We start from the raw sequence: 20,612 nt of genomic DNA, 5'->3' as shown, positions 1-20,612 counted from the left end.
AATTCATAGCCTAAAAATATTGCTTTGGTGAAAAAGAATTACTTGGCATCCATCCTTTCCAGTATTTTCTTGGTGAATGCATCGAAACAATGTTGCAAAGAACTTTCAAAATTGTATATCTTATTCTCTTAATTAATATGTATCATTAAAATTAAATTTAGCGACTACATATAACCTTGAGGTTTCAAGGTTCCATTCTTAGTTATTAACAACGGAAAGAATAATTATAATAGTATTCCAAAAGTTTTTCTCTCATGGTGAATTAGTGGATATCACTAATGAATCCTAAAATTCAATGTTTCCAAACTTTTAGGAAACAAACACTTGACATAGCCAGGCAAAGCAATAAAACATCGTGAAAAATAGTTATGGGAAATGTGAATAAATAAATGCATGTAAAATAGAATAAACTAGATAAATGGCTTGTAGCATATTTGTTTGCCAATGTAAAAAAAGATGTTCATGTGATATCAATATTTTAAAAAAGAGTAAAAAAAATTTAAGTATTTAGTTACTGAAAAGATCACACTATTGTCAAAATAATGACTTAGAAAGTAAAAAAATAAATCATAATCAAGCATCCAATGCTCACTCTTAAGCTAGATTTAACAAAGGTTGACAAACAAAAATTTAAGTTAACCCTTGTTACTTTCAAAACCACAAAAAAATTTCATAAAACACAAATAAAAAAAATATTGATGGATGAAACCGAAAAAATTGAACTCTTTTTTAAAAAAACCAAGCAAGTCCAAGTGAATTTGTATACTCGAATTAATCCCTCAAATACATAACACATTAAATTCTAGACCTTAATTACACTAAGAAGCTCAAACACCCTTCAAATTAAAAGTCGAAAAATAAAATCAATAGATTTAATTAAATTTTAAAAAAAACCCTTTAAAAAAAATAAATTTAATAAAAACCCAAAATAATTTGAGGTAGCCCTTGTTACTTTTTACAAGAAAGATAAGTCTCAAAGAAAACAAATAAAAAAATGCTGATGAATGAAATCATAAAAGAAAAAATAGCTTTAAAAAAGTACAAAAAATAAAAAAGAGACAAGACATAGTAAACCTTGTAAACTGTTATTAAACTCTCAAACTCACAATGCATTAAATTCTTGACTCAAACATAACTTAGAAGTTCAACACCTGAAAAATTAAATGTTTGAGGATTAAATTAAAAGGTTATATTTAACAAAAAAAAATATCCAAGGGAACCATATTATTTTTATTTATAAAATTACTTGATGTCTCTAATCACATTCAATAACTATTAAATAATTAAATGCAAATGACAAAAGAATTTTCTAAATCAAAAACAAAACTTTTTGAGTTTTAATAGCAATGTTGTAATATAATTGTTTTAAAATTAAGTTAAACACTAAAATACTCATTGTTCAAAGGTTTTTTTTTAATTGTTAATGATAATAAAGTAATTACGTTGTACAATAAAATACAAAAATAAGTTATCTAACTTCGTTTACTAGTGTAATGATTAATGAATCCGTAAAAAATATTAAATTACCACTGAATATCCGCTGTAAAACTTGAATAGTTAAGGACAAATCAGTAATTTTAACAATGAAAAAAGCAAAGCCCTTTTAAGCACAGATGAAATTAATGTGACCTCTTATGCATGCATGTCCACGTATCGATCATACACAGTAATTAATTGAAAAAGGCTATTTGATAAAGGAACCTGAAGAGTCATGCAGTAAAATCTGACCCCTCGAATTCAATAATGAATCATGACTTTAATTTTTACATGGGAAGAATCACAGCCCGCCGTACCTTTTGTCTCCCCCACGTCCCTAAACAAGATTTCAGGACCTTTAATGGCACAGAAAAACATGTAAACACATGGGCTGGAAGGTTCAGTTTTCCTTCACCCTAGAAAGAAGAGACGAGAAGATAAAGAAGTTTCCAGGCAGAGGCATAAAAACGTTTGTAGACATGAAATTTGAGACCCTAGAACAAGGCAACAATGTGATGAAGTAGAAACGAAATTTCAATTCCAAAAACTAAATTTAACTAGGATTTTGATTTAAGGCCCCGATCGATCTAATTTATGATCTCCTTCTTCTCCCATGGTTTCTCCATCTTTATAGAAAGTTACAATAGAACAATATCAGACAACCATCTTGCCACTCTATTAGACAGCATTAGTATATCAAATGCAATAGAAAATGTAGAAAAATTGACTACGGTCTATAATAAAATTAAGACAACCATCTTGCTACTCTATTAGACAACATTATTATACCAAGTGCAATGGAAAATGTCGAAAAATTGACTATGGTCTATGGTAAAATTAATCAAAATATGGGACATTATTATCACTAGAAATAGTGCTATAACCTGATGTGCTAGTTGGTGGTGTATATAGAGAAGGAGAAGATGTAGATAAAGAAACAACAACAGAAAGAGGTGGTGGGGTGGGAGGAGGGGGAGCAAGAGTTTGTGACGGTGCTGAAATGGACGCGGTTGCAGAAGAAACTAAAGCAGCATGAGTAGAAGAAATGATGTTACTAGCAGCAGCTTCTCTGTATTTGTAGTTGAGTATATCAGCCCTTGTTGCACTAAGCTCAGCTTGTAATAATTGAATTTGTTGTTGTAAGGCTGAAATTGCACCCATAGAGCCATAGACAGGATCTCTTAGCCTCAGGTTTGCTTCATAAACTAGACTATTTGCTGCATCAGCTCTTTGACTTTCAGGCACCTCCTAGATAATTAAATCCCAAAAACATGAAAATTGCGAAATCCAAAAACTCAATTAAATTGTATGAAAAAAAATTGTGGGGAAGAGATTATTTAGTGGAGGGAGTTTGATGCATACCATAAGCAGCTTGGAGACATTGCTTGCACCAAAGACTTTGTGAACAGCTGCAAATTTTTGGGGTTCAAGTGGAGAAAAATATGGAGAAAAAGGGCACTCTTCAGCACATCTTCTCCTTAAAAGCTTACATGCAGCGCACGGTGTAACAGTATTCAAGATTCCAGGAGGACCTAACATTTGTCTCCTTCTCATTAGAGAAGATGCATCGCTTTCCCTCTTGATCCTCTTTCCTATCTCTTCAAATCTCTCCCTAAAACAACAAGAAGAAAATCAAGAGAAAGAACCTATATTATATGGGGTTATTAAGAAACAAAGTTTTTTTTCCTTCTCAAAATTCCAAATAGAGGTAGAACAAACAAATTAGAGAAGAAGTCAAGATCATATATAGTTCTCAATTATTTTTTAGGCTAGAACAAGCTAGGGTTATGCATTTCCTAGAAAGGCAAATAGATCTTATTCAATTCTTTTGTGGGTGATTCACTCTTACCTGTCTCTGGACATTCAAGCATGCTAGTAGGTTGTCTAGATCAAAGGTAGAGGTTTAGAGATAGCTAAAGGGGAGTTTCAAAATGGAGGAGAAAGAAGAAATAACAATAGAGAAAGGAGTGCTTAAAAGGCAAGCTAATCACAAAAAGTAGGTCAATGTATGTTTTTTTAAAGGGAAAGAAACAAAATAGGTACAAGAAAAATAGATGATTATGAAGTGAATAAGATTTAGTAATCATGTTGATGATAAATATTAGCAGTAAATGTAGAAGTTGTTAATAATGTTCAAGGGGTTAGGTCATTGGAAGAAGAGTTGGAAAAGAAAAGAGAAGGAGAATCGCCAGCTTTGACATTTGACAATGCTATAGATAGACTAGGCTATGTTCACGTGTGAGTTTTTTTTTTTTTGTCTACTCCCTTTGAAAGCAACCTCATGATTAACCATCGTTGGTCTACTCATCTTCAAAACAACCACATGATGAACCCAGTGGCTGGCCTCAATTAAGATGCATATCACTGCTGGGGACTGCCGGTGGCTTTCTACACCGAAATTAAGGTTCCTTTTTTTTTTTTTTTCAATGGCACTTGAGGCATATTTTCCATTCAAGTGAAAGACAATGGCATTTGAGGCATATTTTCCATTCAAGTGAAAGAATTGTATTTCTCGGGCTGTCGATCGACCAAGGAATACATTAGTGTACCGTGCGTGCAACCCAAAACATTGAAGGACATCACGAACATTACTCTATTACCTCAAACTTCCTTGGCATATGATGACATTTTCGAACGGCTCGAGACATCTTGGATTGAAACTAGAGAGTTCGCGAATCTCCTTCTCGAGAAGACCTTGCGGACACGACCAGGTTGGTTGGCAGAAATATTTCAAGAGGATTCGGAAGTCGTGGTTAGCTTGTTAGGATTGTTGTCGCGTTTATGTGATGGTGCGTAAGTGGGATCATCAGGGTATTGCATCGGCAAGCTTCGTGTTAGCACACCGAACTATATATCAGTATGTAGCCCTATCACTTTCATCCCAAGCACAATTTGTAAATGAAAAAAAAAACTCAACAAAATTATGCGTAAACGAAGATTTTTTTATATTAAAAACATGTTTCATATATCGTGTTTTACATTTATCATATATATATATATATATATATATCATAAAATTTAAATTTAAATAAAAAAACTCTCTTAATCATCAAATTAATTCCATATAAAGTTAAATGAAGATTATTGAAATCAAAGGCCAACAAATTTCCAAGAAAAATCACCATATCTTAAACTAATGAAACCGGAGATGTTACATAAGTGCATATAGGAAATGATTGACAAGGAAAAGTAGGATCTTAAACTAATTTACCTTCTTTTTTCACGATCCAAGATGGCCGCATAACACTAACAAAACATAATATATTACCAGAATTAGCAAATAATAATGGAAACGATGACATAAAATATTTCATTGTTATTTTTCAATAGAAATAGCAACGAAGAATTCTTTTCAAGAACTTCTAACCAAAATAATAATAAAATATATTTTATTGGTAATTTTTAATAAAATTGTCATTGTACTAGAAAATTATTAAAAATATCATCAGCAATTTCATTGGAATACTGATATATCATTATTTATCAATGGATAAAAAATAAGAATTTTTTAGTTTTTTTACTTATATTTATCACGACACCACACACGTGTGTGATAGACTAAATAAATAAAACAAAATCTCTAAAGAAGTTTGATGCACAAATCATCCAATCTAATAAAAATAGTTAAAATATTTTATGTGATGGTTTAATCATGCTAAAAAAATTTTCAAGACATTCTACAAGCCTTGTTCTAGGCTAAATTTTTTTTCAAGACATTCTACAAGCCTTGTTCTTAATAGGATTGACATTTTAACTCTAATCAAATCTTGAAATCATCCTTTCAAATAATTTATTAAATTTCTCTAAATGTAAGAGAAATAGAAATGCACTCTTAACATTGTCCGGGAAAAGAAAGAATTTGATTTCAGTTGATACTAATAAGAGGATATCCCTTGTCATTAAGGAAACAAACATAGATAAGGCAAATCAAGGCATGATAGTAGCTCTTGTGAATGCTATAGAATCATGGCTGGTAAAGAGAAGGAAGGAAACCTAATAAAAAGGGAATATTTTTGGAAATTAATTGAAGGAAATGATGGATCTAAATTTATTGCTTAAAATGGAAGGGATTAATGGACCATCAGTCCTCGTTTGACCCGTATTTTAAGGCTCACAAGTCGCCCTCGTGTCCTCCTAGCTCGATCTACAACCTCACCATTACTTGCACATAACTACACCGACTTTCACCTCACCTGTTCTGCCTATATAGCAACATGCCTAGTGATCACCCTTCTCCAAAATTAAGCCCTAGAAAATTTCACTTTTATAGCGAGAAATTATACAATTTCTAGCTATTAAAACTGAGCATCCATTTTCATAATTTTATAGTAAAACCCGTTAACTTCCATTAGCTACATGCCTTAACAAACATTCGTGTTTTAGGTATCAAATGGTCAATAGAGGAGGCCAAGATCAAATCAGTAATTATTCGTGATTTCCAAGCCAGCACATGGTTTTTCCTTGGAAAAACAATGATGGGTTTACTTTTACTCAATCGGGAAGTTTGGTATGAAGAAGCATGGAAGTAGGCAGCAGGCACAGCAGCTATGATGTTGATCTACAGTAAAAATTAGCACTGACCACAGTAGGGTAAATGGGCGAATCTTTGAAATCCAATTTTTTGAGCCAATTGAACCTTTAATTTCTTCATTTGATTTTGGCTTGGTCAAGGAATATGCTGTTTTAAGGAATCAATTAGGTCTTTGACCTTTTCTTTCTTTAAAAAAACATAAAACAGAAAGAAAATATGAAACAATATTCCTTTGTGAATGAGCAAAAGATGCTATCAAACTACTATAATTAAATATATTTCTTGAGATGATTTTAAAGAATTTTTTTAATTTTTTTTTACATATAAGACTTAATATTTAAATTTAAAAAGGGAAGGGAGTGATTAAACTTTCATTAATATATAACAAAGTTATCAAAGATTCATGACTATCCCAAATAAATATTTAATATAAAACCAAAGTCATTAAATTTTAATAATAAGTTGAGAAGAATAACTCGAATTGATCCAAGTCAAATTTGTTGTCTTAAAATATTATTATTTTAAAAAAACAAATCAAATTTTAACTAATTAATCAAATTACAAATTAACTTAATTAATTAATTAATTATATTATATTATTTTTTATTTAATTTAATTTAAAATTTAATTCAAATTAAATATTACATCAATGCATCACCAACATAAATGGTTTAATAACTTCATAAAAGAACTTTGCTTTGAATGAGTAAAGGTGCTATCAAACTACTATGATTAATTATATTTCTTGAGATAATTTTAAAGAATCGTTAAATATTTTTCTTTTAGATATAAGACTTAATATTTAAATTTAAAAAGGGAAGGGAGTGATTAAACTTTGATTAATATATAACAAAGTTATCAAACTTGACTTGATTCATGAATATCCCAAATAAATATTTAATATAGAACCAAAATCATTAAATTTTAATAATGAGTTAAGAAGAATAATCCGAATTGATCCAAATTAAATTTTTTTTCTTAAAATATTATTATTTAAAAAAAACAAATCAAATTTTAACTGATTAATCAAATTACAAATTAACTTAATTAATTAATTAAATTATATTAAATTATTTTTTATTTAATTTAATTTAAAATTTAATTCAAATTAAATATTACATCAACATATCACCAACATACATAAATAAATGGGTTTAATAACTTCATAAAAGAACTTTGCAATGAAAAGTACAAAATTAATGAGTGTGTCAATTGCCCATTAAGTTCTCATGATTTTGGGCCTATGTGATATTTCTTTCATTTGTGCATTTTAGATTTCTCACTGTCTTTGGACACTTTATAACTAAGGCCCAATGTAATGCTTGAACTTTCAGTCCAATATGGGTGCACAAAATTACCAGAAGACAAGACTAAGAACCAAAAAAAAAAACCCTTAACTGAGGGATCGTCTGTTATCATCTACGTTTTCTGTTTTTTATTTTTATTTTCAGTTTTTTAAAAACAAGGAACTTAATTGGTTGCACAGTTTTTTTGGTTTTATGCTAGTTTTGAAATAGGAAATATTTTACATTATATTTATAATAAAAGTAAATTGATACATATTTATTTGATATATATTGACTAAATATGAAAATTGAAAGATAACGGTTAAAAACTAATTATTACTGTTTCAGAACAGGAGAGATTGAGATAATTGAAATAGAAAAAACATTTTCCCTACTTTTTTATTTTATTTTGAAAGAGTAAGATTTTACTTCAAAAATATTCCCGAGAGCAACGTAAAAAGCAGAGAAAACAAGAGAAAATGCGGGAAAATGTATGATTAGTGAAGCAGAGGAATTGAGCTCTAACATGGCTGCTAATTCAACGAGAGGCCATGTGATCACGTGTTGGGATTTCTAAGGTGAAGCTAATAATTGAATCCATTCAATGTTTAATTAAGGAGCTATACATGTACACACTGATAATGCATCATTGACATTATAGATACAAAGTCAAAATTAAATAAATACAAGTCAGAAGCTTATGATTAATTAATTATAGTATATGGTTCCTTCGTCTTTTCTAGTTTCACATGCATGGAGACAAGGCATAAATCAGATCCCAGCCTATTAAAAAAAAAAACTACATAAATTATTTTCTGTATTTTTCACGCTTCCACGGCAGTGTTCGCTCCGCCGCAGCATCTCCTCTAAATCTAGGTGGCGTGTGTACATGTATAGGGGATCTGCTTGGGCGTAAGTGATCTTTTCTTCTTCTTCTTTTTCTTTTTTTTCTTGTATAGGGGCTCTGCTTGGACGTAAGCGATTTCTTCTTCTTCTTCTTCTTTTTTTTTTTTTATTTTTATGTTGACCTTTCAAATTGTCAGATGGGACTTTTGATTTGTTTTTTCTTCATAATCAGTTTTTCTTTTTAATTAATTAATTTTTTTATTTGAAATGATTTATAAAATTACAATTTTTTTCATTTATTTTTTTAATTTTTTAAATGGTCAAATCTAGTCCCTATTCTTTTTATTATTATTTTTCTTATTTAGGATGTTGTGTAAGAATTGATTTTTTTTATAATTTTATTTTTTTTATTCCATGTTTGATCCTTATTCTTTTTATTTTTTATTGATTAGAAAATTTTTAAAATTAATTTTTTTTATTTCATACTACAATATTAAATTTATTTGGAATTAGCTTTTTTAATTAAGTTTGGGTTGAAATATCACAAATTATGAGTTTGGATAATTAATCTGGGTTTAGAAAATTTGTTGAGTATTTTTATTTAAAAAAACTCATGTTTTTTTATTTTATTTTTTAATATTTATTTGATTGAAAATTAGGTTTTATTTTTTATTTTAATTAATTTCTATAGGATTAAAATTAGGTTTTATTTTTTTATTTTAATTAATTTCTATAGGATTTGTTTACTAATTTTGAGAACGACCCCGATTATATTGGGTCTTTTTATTTGTAATTTTTTAAAAAAAGTTTTATTTTTAATTAGATTATATCAATTAATTAAATATAAATATAACATTCACCTGAGAGATTTACATCATCTGAATATATCTTTTTATGTAAAAAAATAACTTAGCTTGTAGCGAATCATCTATCTATATAAAATGTATATTGATAACATTTATCATGATGAATTTAGTCTTTCATTTAGTGGGAAATACACAATGTTCGTCAAATTATTATATTTAGTCGATAAAATTTATTTAGATGAATTTACTAAATCAATACAGAGAATACATAATTAAAATCGTTCATTCAAACTGACTCAAAAATATTCTTAATAATTGGGGGAAAACACCCTATTTAGTTGCCCATTTTCATAGTTTTTTTTTTTTTTTTTAAATTCCATTAATATAAGTGTTATGATTTTGTATTCAATTTATATGTGATACCCTCTATGCAATACCGTATATCTAGGACACTCACATACTATATCACGTGTTGATTGATGATCCTAGATCCAGTTGACCATGCCCATAAATTGGCTTTAGATTACACAAACTAATTTCTTAGAATTTGAGAAAGCATTAATAAAACGTTGACTAAGACTTTGATCATGATTTTTATTTATCATAAGCAAACAAATGGAGAAGATCATACATTCATAGAGCGTCTGCATTAGAAAAATCTTAATTTTATGGTGCTCATAAAAATAATATAAATATTATTACCTAATCTGAAAAATACTTTTATCTTGTTTGTATTTTATATATATATATATATATATATATAGTGGAAGTAGTTACTGTTTAATCATTATAAGATTTCTTCTACATCTAAAATATATGTCGTATTCTTGGTATGAACAAAAATGATTTTTTTTGCCATAATTAACTAAATATATTATGCGGCATAAACATGTTAGTAATTCCATGAAATATTTATATAGGAATTCGATAGAATATTGTTAAACAATGGAAGGAAGGACAGGTTACTGTGAAACACACAACAAATTATTACATGTGCTTGACTGGTGCGTAGCACCTGTTATTTGGTGGATAACTTTGGAGATACCTATAATCACTTGTACCACCAGAAGAAGGAAAGGAAAATTAAGCAGCAAAATATATGATTGTATTGATGATATGATCACTAGTTTCATTCATTAATCAGAAAACCAACCATGGCAGCGATCATCACTAGTTTCAGCGTTGATTTAACCAAAATATATATAACATGGACTTTTTCCTTTCATTTAACGACAAGGACCTACTACATAATCGGTATATATAACATGGACCTTTTCCTTTCATTTAACGACAAGGACCTAAATCACCCATATTTAGATACCAAACAATACATTTCATTAACTTATTAAGCATCCCTGAGCAATACCTTGATCATGGATGCATAGCAACCTCGAGAACCGGCACTTGATCCACGACCAAGACCAAAGCACAAAGTAGAAACAGGAGATTCACATTCATTCCCACGATCCTGATCATCAAGATGATCCAGCATTGTTTTCCTTGAATCAAAATATTGTCTTGGGCTTGACGATTTTCCATGACAACTTCCCCGAGACTTCGAGACCTTCGTTGGCGAAGAAGGCACAGAATATGTTGCTGACCATGAAGATGATAACTGCGACGAAGAAGAAGATGAAGAAGCTGGTGATACAGGCAGGTTTGCTTTTCTTGTAGAACGTTTTGGGAAAATAGAGTCCAAGAGATTGTACTTAGAGAGCTTTTTTGTTGGTCTCTTTGGGTTGTTGTAAGAGTAGGACGGCGGAGGGGTTAAAGGAGGAAGAGGGTTTTCTCTGAACTTGATCTTAGGAGTGCCTGGTTGAGACTCCCAAGTGAATGGAACTGCAACAGATGCGCCAACATGGTAATCTTCGGTGCTCAAGCTAGACAAGGAGACATCTCTTGCTAGACGCCTGGAGAAGACCTTTTTGTCATCTTGCTTTAACTTTAAGGACTTTTGAGGAAGGTTTGAGCTACTTGTAAGCATTTTTTTCCCCTTTTTTGAGACAGAGTTAGGAAGATATGGCAGGGAAGTAAAGAGGATGAGTAGAGCTTAAGGCAAGCAAGGGTTTGTAATCGGAGGGTTTCCTCATTCGTATGCACTGAAGGAATAGTATTAAGGCTTCGAGTTCCGAAATGTAAATAAATAGTTAAGTCTGCTTTATCTATTTATATATAGTTGGGTTCTCGATGAAAGTAGGTCTCAATAATTAATCAATTATACACTACAAAAGTAATATATTTTTTAGCAACATGTATTATTTAAAACAAGTTGTTTTACTACGGAAAAGAGAGGCCACGGTCTCCAAACTTCATAAGAAAAATAAACTACATTTTATTTTTTAATCTTTTTTATTAATGTGATTTATCTTTTTAAAATATTTATAACTCTTTAAATACGTTAGAAACCAACTTTTATAAGGTAAAAATAAATAAATAGAAAAAACAATATAAAATCTAAAATTAAATTAAAAATCTAAAAATAAGAAATATAAATAATGAAAACTCACTCGAATAACATTCTAATTTCAAGATCTTACGAACATCGACTTGTTATGGTAAACTAATCATATGTAAAACTAGATTTGTAGAATTATTTTGTAAAATTTAATTTCAATTTAATGGTTAGATCTAAAATTATAGGTTTTTCTTGTCAGATTATTTGTTAGTACTGAATAGATATTTTTTAAAATTTAGTTATACCTCACTTATTTATAAACAAGTTTGCTAGATTTTCTAAATAATGCACTAATAATAGATCCGTAACGAACTGATTAGAACTATGAAATACTTTAAACCCACTAGACTTAATTTCATTATATAAAATTGAGGATGTGTTAGTTGAAAAAGCATTTTAAAATCAATTAAGGACAATTTGTGCTGTATAACATGGCCCAACATGTCTTCTTTGCCAATGCAAATAAAATATTACTCTTTGAGTGAAAGAGGTAGTCCTGAATTCAGACCGATATATAGAAAAATTTGCTCTACGAAATTCAGATAAATCTAAAAAAAAAAATTTAACCATGAGGGTTTTGACCTACATTTTGTTAAAACTCATTTGGGGCGATTGATACAAGGGTTATGATATTCCTTCCGTAGCATACACTATGTCTCTTTCGTTTATGAGTCCCCTTAGATCATATATAGAGAGTTCCTCTCTTCTTGTCTCTCTACCAGCCTTGGAGCTCATGACCAATAGGACACAAGTGAGGCCAGTAGATCACATGTAGAGTTAATTTATTTATTTTTTCCCGACAGTTAAGACATGATTTTCGGCTTGGGTTAAATTATTGTTTTGCATCATAGTAAGAAGCAATTAAGAGAGCAGCTAGCAGTTACTTAAATACTCATTGTCAATAATGGTGAAGGAGCATCAATAGATTTGGGTTACATGCAGAAATTCTGTGCCCAAAAGAAGAAGATTATTGATGTAGGATAGCTGCCTAATATTATGCTTAATAATGCCCACATAGCTCTAATTTCCAACCATGTTGTTCAGTGTTAGGTATATATTCTCTAAGAAAGGAAGGGATACATAGATAATTTGGGTCCTTGGAACTTGATATAGTAAGCTTTTATAGCCCTCTTGATCTCTGATGAGGATGAACCCTTCTTTCATGTTTTGTCATTTCAGCAGAATTATAGTATAGGTGTAGAAGTTGATGTAGTAACAAGAGAAGCCTTAAAATGGACACCAAATACTTGAAAATGTATTAGGAGAAAAAAATATTAATGAATAAATTTAAACAGGTGAGAAGAGAACAATAAGATCGGCACAAAATTAACTAAGTTAATTAATCATAGTTGATATTTTACAATGAATATGGTAAAGACATCTCAACTCCCATTACTCATGCATGCTAGATGATAGTCAATGAATGAGATAGCAAGAGTCTTAGATTGGCCTCCATGCATAGGGTTGTTTAGGTGATATATAGTTTATTCAATTTGTTGATTTCAATATAAATACACTTAGGATCTCTTTCAAATATACATGAATATAGGAGGCAAAAAAAAAACACAATATTCCATGTTGGAAATTTAAAAAAATATTAAAATCAAGAAACTAGGTGTTTGGTTAATATCACATAACAAAAATAAGTATTTGGTTGAAAAAACAAAGAAGAAAACATAAAATAAATTTAATTTTTAAATGTTTTTAAGTGAATTCTTCTATCTTCTCATAAAATATCCAGAATTTACTTAAATATAATACTGAGAAATGAGAAAGTAAATTAGTTCAGGCACTAAATGTCTTTCATTGCTAGCTCACTATAGCATGCAAGTCCTCCCTCTTTTTCCAAGAGCATTAAACAAAGACCGATAGAATTTCTTCATCTAGACTTAAACAAACTTACAAGTATAAGCATAATTTCGAGGAGAAAGAAAACGCCATTGTAGATGCACATGTCTGAAGGCGACGCACGTGCATATCGCCCTTGAAGGCCGGCTTTTCTCTGGCCATTCATATTTAACTGGTAAAACAGTCCTCATCATCAGCCGTAGGGGGAGGTAATCTGCATGAGAAACTTGGTCAAACCTGTGATAAATAATTTTTTAAATTGACCTCACATAAACCATTGAAGCCATTGGCGTCATTAATACACGACGAAGTTATTAAGTCATTGTCATTTGTTGTCTTAATGTTAAGTTAGTTGGAATCAGACATCAGAAGCTGAATTCTACAAGAAATGAACGTCCATAGCAAAGCTTTGCTGCTGAGGTAGTTTTCAGACAAAAGCAACATCAAGATATAATGGAGTTGTGATCAGATATTTAAAATTAATCAAGTTTTAGTTTTCATTTTAATGCCCTCCTGCGAATAATTAATGGCTATCTGGTGGTTGGAGTGAATAAGAATTACTAATGCTCCTTTTTAGTACATTTTGTTGAATAATGGCCACTCTCTTCTTGCTTTACATGGGATGAAACCACATCTTTTGTGTTTTGTACAGGATAATATGCATTCCATGTATCTTTGCTTCACCTAAGATCGATCTAGATCATTGATGCAGCCCAACCTGATAAGAAGAAAGCAATAATAGAAAAAAAATACAAAACTTTTTTTTTTTTTGCCAAAAAGGGCTTCACAATTAGAGCCCTAATTAGAATTTCATTACTGAGTTTTTTTTTCCCTAATATAGTTAAGAGTTTACAACTCTTTATATTGGCTAATAATTATATTTTACCAAATATCAGAATTCTAAATCAACAAGGAGAAACAACATAAAATCTAAAATTAAATTAAAAAATAAAAAATAAAAAAGAAAATAATGAAATTGGCTCAAACATTAACATCTTTCAAGTCTAATTTAATAGCTTTTGAACCTCAATTAGTTAAAACATCAACCCTTCATATAACTAGTCACGTAGAATCTCGTAATCAAATTTAATGAGATATTTATAATGTTCAAATAAAAAATTATAAGCTTTCTTTGTTAGACTATCATTCGACAAGAACAGGTATTTTTCTGGGCTTAACTTTGTATCACTTATACATAAATGAGCGCCGGTTTTTATGCATGATTTAATTATGATAGATTAGCAAGTAGTGATGTTCAAAGCTATCAGATTCTTCATACCCGCCTCCATCATTTATCCTATTTTCCTTCCTCTACCTCATTCAGAATCTAATCCACACTAACTGAACTTCAAATGAGATTAATCAAATCCACTTCGTTCATGCTTTCTGACACAAAAAGGGCCAACTCTTCCTTATTTCCTTCTGTTCAGTATGGTGCAAGATGCGCTCTAATCAAAAGAAACAATAATCAAATAAATGGCCGAAAGACCAAGTCACTGGCATGCAAATTTTCTATGTAAAATGGAAATGACTTAAAAACTGTATCTCCAAGTAATTACTTACAACAGCTCTGAAAGTAAACATCACCGAACGAATCTCGATGAACTTGATTTTACGGACTATTAAACGCCAAGAAGTAGCTAGTGTGTTAGCATCTTGAAATACATTTCTCTACGTGAAGTCCACATTGAGGAGGACATGGTTACGTATAGCTGAAGCCCAAAACCTCTTTCCCTTAATGTTCAGCTTAACCTCTAAGACAAGCCAATTCAGAAGGATGGGTCGATAGATGGCCTAGTTCCTGAATCCCTTTCAATAATGACAGAGAAAGAGCAAGACTTGATTGTGCAGAAGTGCCAAGAAAGAGATGAATAGTGGCAATAAATATAACCATTCACTAGAGATTTAACCTATATATATAAAAAATGGTCACATATGAAGTTGTGAGACCTTTTCTGATTCCTTATATAATCTCCTTTAGCAGAAAGGGCCATCAGAAGAGCATCTTCATAAGGTATGGGGGTGCTCAGAAATTCAGAACGGGAGCAACAGCAATTCTCCCGCTACAGCTTAATTTTAACCGCACTTATTTTCTGTTCCTTCCCTGTATCATGGAGCAGAACATCTGAATTCGTTCTGTCTTTACACACACTCAATCTTGTTGTGATTTCATCTAGAAATGCATAAATTTCTGTGCTACATTATCCATCTTGATCGATCTGCTTCCGGATCTATTGCTTATTAAGTCTCGAAAAACACCGAATTGTTGTGATTTCACCGGTTAGGGCATGATGCTAATGAGTCTCCCTGCCAGATATTTTATCTCTTCCCAGCCATAGCATCTGATTATTCAATACAACATATCTCTCTTGGGCATTCCTCAAAAACTTGCTTCTCCTAACCTAACATCTCAAATGTTCCAAGGCAATTCACAAAAAGATACATCCTTTCTTATTTTTTATTAGGAGCGTTGTGACCTTGTTCACTGATGAACATCATAATCCTTGAGAACATCAACGTCCTCACCATTGAACAACCTTATTATTATTATCCAATCAAATCATCACTGAAACCAAATTGAAACAAAGTTCATTGATCCCTTTTGCTCACATACAAAACATCAGACTCAACTTCTCATTAACATACAAATAGTTCTTATCAGAACCTTGTCATCTAAATTAATGTCACTGGACAAGACAAGCTCAAAAATGAGCAACAAAAACAAAATTGTGCAAAGGCTACAAACACAATGCAAATAAAATTATTATGCATGTTATTTACTTTAGACAGTATGCATCAAACTAATGTGGACTCTATAATTTCAGCATGATGTTATTATTATATATTTTATGTAGCCAATCAATTAGTTACACATGATATTTATTTTGCTCATATAAATATATTTAATTTATTAATAAAAACTTATTTATCTTTAATATTTATTAAATATTTTATTAATAAATATAATATTTGATTAATAAATTTAGAGTAAAGATAAAGTTCTTGAGACAAAAATAATTTACAAGTAAAATTATAAAATTATTATAATTATAAGATTTATATTGTATTAAAGTATTGTATTAAAGCATTGTTCCTAAATAAAAAGTTATGCTTTTTATTTTTTAAGGTGAATAGAGCACAATACAAAAATACATAAAACATTAAAAAAAAATTAGCGCTTAAAAGTATAACAATCCTTCTTTTCTAAAAGAATTTAGAAAATTTCTCACTGGTGGTTTGTATGAATTACTGTTAGAACTCGGATATTTGGATGATTTAAGGATTGCGATAATTCAATTTTAAACTAATTATTCAAATAAAAAAATATAATCTTCAAGTAATCTTTGTTTAAACTCTAAATAATCCTAGATCTGTCTAACAAGATTATTAGGACTTCAAAAAACAAATTACAAGTATTGTTTCATTACATATATGTGTTTTGAGAAACTCAATAATTAGAATCAAAATAATATTAGTTTTAATGGAAAATAAAACTTCCTTTTTAACCATCATAATTAAGCTCATTGTCTTCTTAATAAATCAAATTAGATGTCTCTAAGCACAAATAGCTATTATTTGAAACTCTAATAAAATTAAATGCTAGTTTTTCTTTTCTGTTTTTATTGAAAGAATAAATTCCATTGATGAAATTAATATAGATAGAATAATACATAAAAGATAAAAATATATTTGATTGAATAGATAAGAAGAAAATATATTATAGGAATATATTTTTTATAACCACATTTTTTATCAAAAACTAAATACTAAAAACCACTTGAAGAAATTATCAAAATGGTTGTATTTGCCAGAGAATTGTAAGTTGCTATCATAATGCATGACTACTTAACAGGGGGATTCACTGCAAACACTAGTTTGGCTTATTATACAATCCAAAATTCAAAAATTAATATATGATTATGATATCTTAAGAAATATCTGGTTTTTCTTTAAAAAAAATAAAAATTGATAAATATATACCACCACTGCATAACATCATTGACTAGAAATTTGTAATGAAGAATGCATCACATGAGGATCATCTCAAGTTATAAAAAATGAGTGTTTAATATTGTGTTACAAGAAAATTTTAAAAATATTTATCATTTAAAAATATATTAAAATAATAATTATTATTATTATTTTAGATTTTATTTTATTGTTAACATTAATAAATCAAAAAATATTAAAAAAATTAATTTAATATTTTTTCAAGACAAACGGACTTTAAAAAAGCACTCAAACATAACAGTTAATGCACTCACAACTCTCTCTATCATTTATTTATATTAAATAAAGGTTAGTTAAAGTTTTTTTTGTTTAAAATTATTTTTTATATTTTTAAATTATTTTGATGTGCTGATATCAAAAATATATTTTAAAATAAAAAATATTATTTTACTATATATTTTTTTAAAATTTAAAAATAATATTATCCTACTTTCAAATAGCTTCCTAGACTATTTGATATTGTAATATCTTTTACTTTTTGCTTAACCACTTAGAACAAATTATTTGGAAGAAACTTCTTCTTCTTACATTAGGGCCAATAATTAATTGCGTTTTCATTTTATAAAAGTTAAAATGAGATATTTTTTTATTTATTCATGTAAATTTTTTTATTTATTTTATATTTAAAAATCATTCTCACAATTATTTTAATAAAAAAATATACTTTCTTAAAACTATCATTAAAAATATTTTTTTAACTATAATTAAAAAAAATACTATAATATCAAACACAAACTCATCAGAATAGCAGCAGCTCAGTCACGATATTTGCTGCTCAAATGTACATATTATATCTCTGTAAGAGATTTACTTTCATGGAACAGTTTTAACAACGATTTGGATGGTCCAAAATGGATCAAATTAGTTTTTTTTGCGGATCCTATTATTTTGCTTTAACTTAATAATATTATTATATTGTTTTCATATATTTTTATGCAGTAATTGAACTTAATATTATTCTTAGAAATTAGGGTCTATATAAAAGCCTTTTTGATTCAATGATATGTTCGTATTTATCGAAGGTATTAAGAGAACGGTGTCAAGCAAGATAATCGTGTCATAAAGCACAAAATTTGTATTTGTCCCATGTCTAAGCTCAGCACGCTAAATTTTGTTGTGATTTCATATAAAAAGATAATCAAGATTAAGGTTATTATTTTATGATAAAAAAGAATAAATAAAAAAACATGTATTTTTATATTTTTTATTTTATAAATATAAAAATTTACTTTAAAATTATTTAAAAAAAATATTTATTAATACTATTAACCACGAACCATATATGAAAAATGAAATACTGATTCTAGGGCTTACATTTCTCTTCCTACCCCTGTCATTCCCTCCGGTAGAACTAGATTCTCCAAAAAGAAGGTTTAAGGTCTCCATGGATTGGACATTAGCCCTAGTAGTTACATGTAAAGTAGTAGCATTACCAGAAACTGCACTATCTTACCAGACATGGTTAACAGTAGTGCTAGTGTTTGGAAGTCGTATGATAGCAAGAACTTTGAAAAATAAAAAAACTTTGTTACATACTAAAAAAGTCCTATATCAAGAACTTTGTTACTGTCCAAAAGACTAAATCCTAATGAAAGAAGTTAATCTATGAAGAACCTCTTCTTGCATATCAAGACTTGTCAAACCCCACCTTCTATTAACAACTTTTTCTTATTTAAATTCTAATCTTATCACCTAAAACTAAACAACACAAGACCAAAACCAAAAAAAAAAAAAAAAGGATCCCTTGAAATATAGGAACTTGTGCTTATAGACAAGACCAAAACCCAAAAAACAAAAAAAAAAAGGGTCCCTTGAAATATAGGAACTTGTGCTTATTAAAATATATATTCTAATGTTAAATGAAAATTATACTTGTTAAATCTACTTCTAACTGAAAAGGGTAATTTAGGATTTAATAAACTTAAAATATGATAATTCAGAATTTAAACTAGAGTTTCACATTAAAAACAAAAAATAACCTAGTATGATCTAGGTATAAGCACGGATTGATATGATTAGAAGTTTTAGTTTTTTTAAAAAAATTAAAATGATATTATTTTATTTAAAAAAGTTAGATTAATTTACTTTACATGTGATAAATATCTATGATCAAAAGATTCATGAGGTGAAATTATATTTTAACTTGGAATTGGAATTTGTTTTTTCGTCTTCTTTTGTGGAGAAGTTCACTTAATTTGTCTAGTGTTTACCTTAAATGATTTTATATATGTTTCTTTATCTTTATTTATCTTTTTTTATGTTGTTAGTATCTTTTTTCCTTAGTTTTATATTATGGATTCTCATTTTAAAATTTGTGGAATTGTTTTCACTTTATGACTTTTGGCTCGGTTAAATTCCTAAATTCCAAAAAGCCAAGTGCCCTCGTCGCTAAACCTAACAGTTTTACAACAGCTAGTCAAATAATAAGATATTTATTTACATGGTTGCTGGCCAAGATCACATTCCCGGCTTCCTTCCTTCCGGCCGTTTGATAATTCTCTTGACTCTTGGCATTATCATACAGTCACTTGTCTCCTCCAGAAGGAAGAGTCCAATGATTCATGTTATGATCTTGCCCCCATGGATCCTAAGCAATGGCGATATGGACCCGGTTGATGGTGGATTTTTGAGTGTTTATGAGTGTGATGATAGTTATTTTTAAAAATATTATTTATTAAAAATATATATTAAAATAATTTTTTTATTTTTTTAAAATATTTTTAAAATATAAAAACAAAGAAATTCGAACATCCCTTTTAATCTAAGTTTAGATTCCTTAATCTTTTAAGTTCCTTTATTGTTTAGATGGTATGTGTTTTCGCCTGCATCCATATTTATGAGTGTATTTATGTATATATTAGGATGAAACTCTGCTCTCTGTTTGTGTTCCTAGCATGATCCTTTTGTCAATTCTCATTCATGATGGTGTTAGACTATTCTATTATTTGTTTTAGATTATTAAATGTGTTATTACTTTTAACATATAGTTATTAAATCTAGATTATCTTGAAAAATTGGTCCAATAATTTATTAATTTGAAGCAAAATTTTATCTTAAATTATTTTGAATATTGAACATACCAAACCTTAATGATTTAATTGATATGCTGCGTAGTTGAGATTCAAATATTGGATTAACTTCAATGATTTTTTATTTATTTATCTAAGATAATATCATTTAAGTTTTTTTTTTCTTTTATCCAAAAACTATTTTGAATCAAACCCAGCCACCCGACACATTTGTCGATCAAACTACTTTGAGTTTGGTCAGTCATGCATTCGTTAGTAATTTTTTTGTATATCCTTCATGCCAAAGAATATTACTTTTCCATTAATTTCTTATTATAATCAACA

General features: G+C 29.1%; 2 protein-coding genes across 2 annotated transcripts; both read right to left on the bottom strand.

The window, feature by feature from the left end:
- Nucleotides 1-1,670: 1,670 nt before the first annotated feature.
- On the bottom strand, nt 1,671-3,482 carry LOC105137681 (LOB domain-containing protein 15-like). The gene is made up of 3 exons (XM_011043511.1): nt 3,326-3,482; nt 2,839-3,088; nt 1,671-2,724 (listed from the first exon to the last, which is right to left on the bottom strand). Exons 1-3 carry the CDS (start codon nt 3,337-3,339, stop codon nt 2,314-2,316), a joined length of 675 nt encoding a protein of 224 aa, XP_011041813.1. The 5' UTR covers nt 3,340-3,482; the 3' UTR covers nt 1,671-2,313.
- Nucleotides 3,483-4,460: 978 nt separating this feature from the next.
- LOC105137680 (uncharacterized) lies at nt 4,461-11,062 on the bottom strand. Its single transcript, XM_011043510.1, has 2 exons — nt 10,260-11,062; nt 4,461-4,483 (listed from the first exon to the last, which is right to left on the bottom strand). The coding sequence occupies exon 1, from the start codon at nt 10,927-10,929 to the stop codon at nt 10,291-10,293; it is 639 nt and encodes a 212-aa protein (XP_011041812.1). The 5' UTR covers nt 10,930-11,062; the 3' UTR covers nt 4,461-4,483; nt 10,260-10,290.
- Between the last annotated feature and the right edge of the window lie 9,550 nt (nt 11,063-20,612).

Source organism: Populus euphratica, unplaced genomic scaffold (genome assembly GCF_000495115.2).
Source record: "Populus euphratica unplaced genomic scaffold, PopEup_1.0 scaffold69.1, whole genome shotgun sequence".
Classification (NCBI taxonomy): Eukaryota; Viridiplantae; Streptophyta; class Magnoliopsida; order Malpighiales; family Salicaceae; genus Populus; species Populus euphratica.
This window is presented reverse-complemented; position numbering and strand designations above follow the sequence as displayed.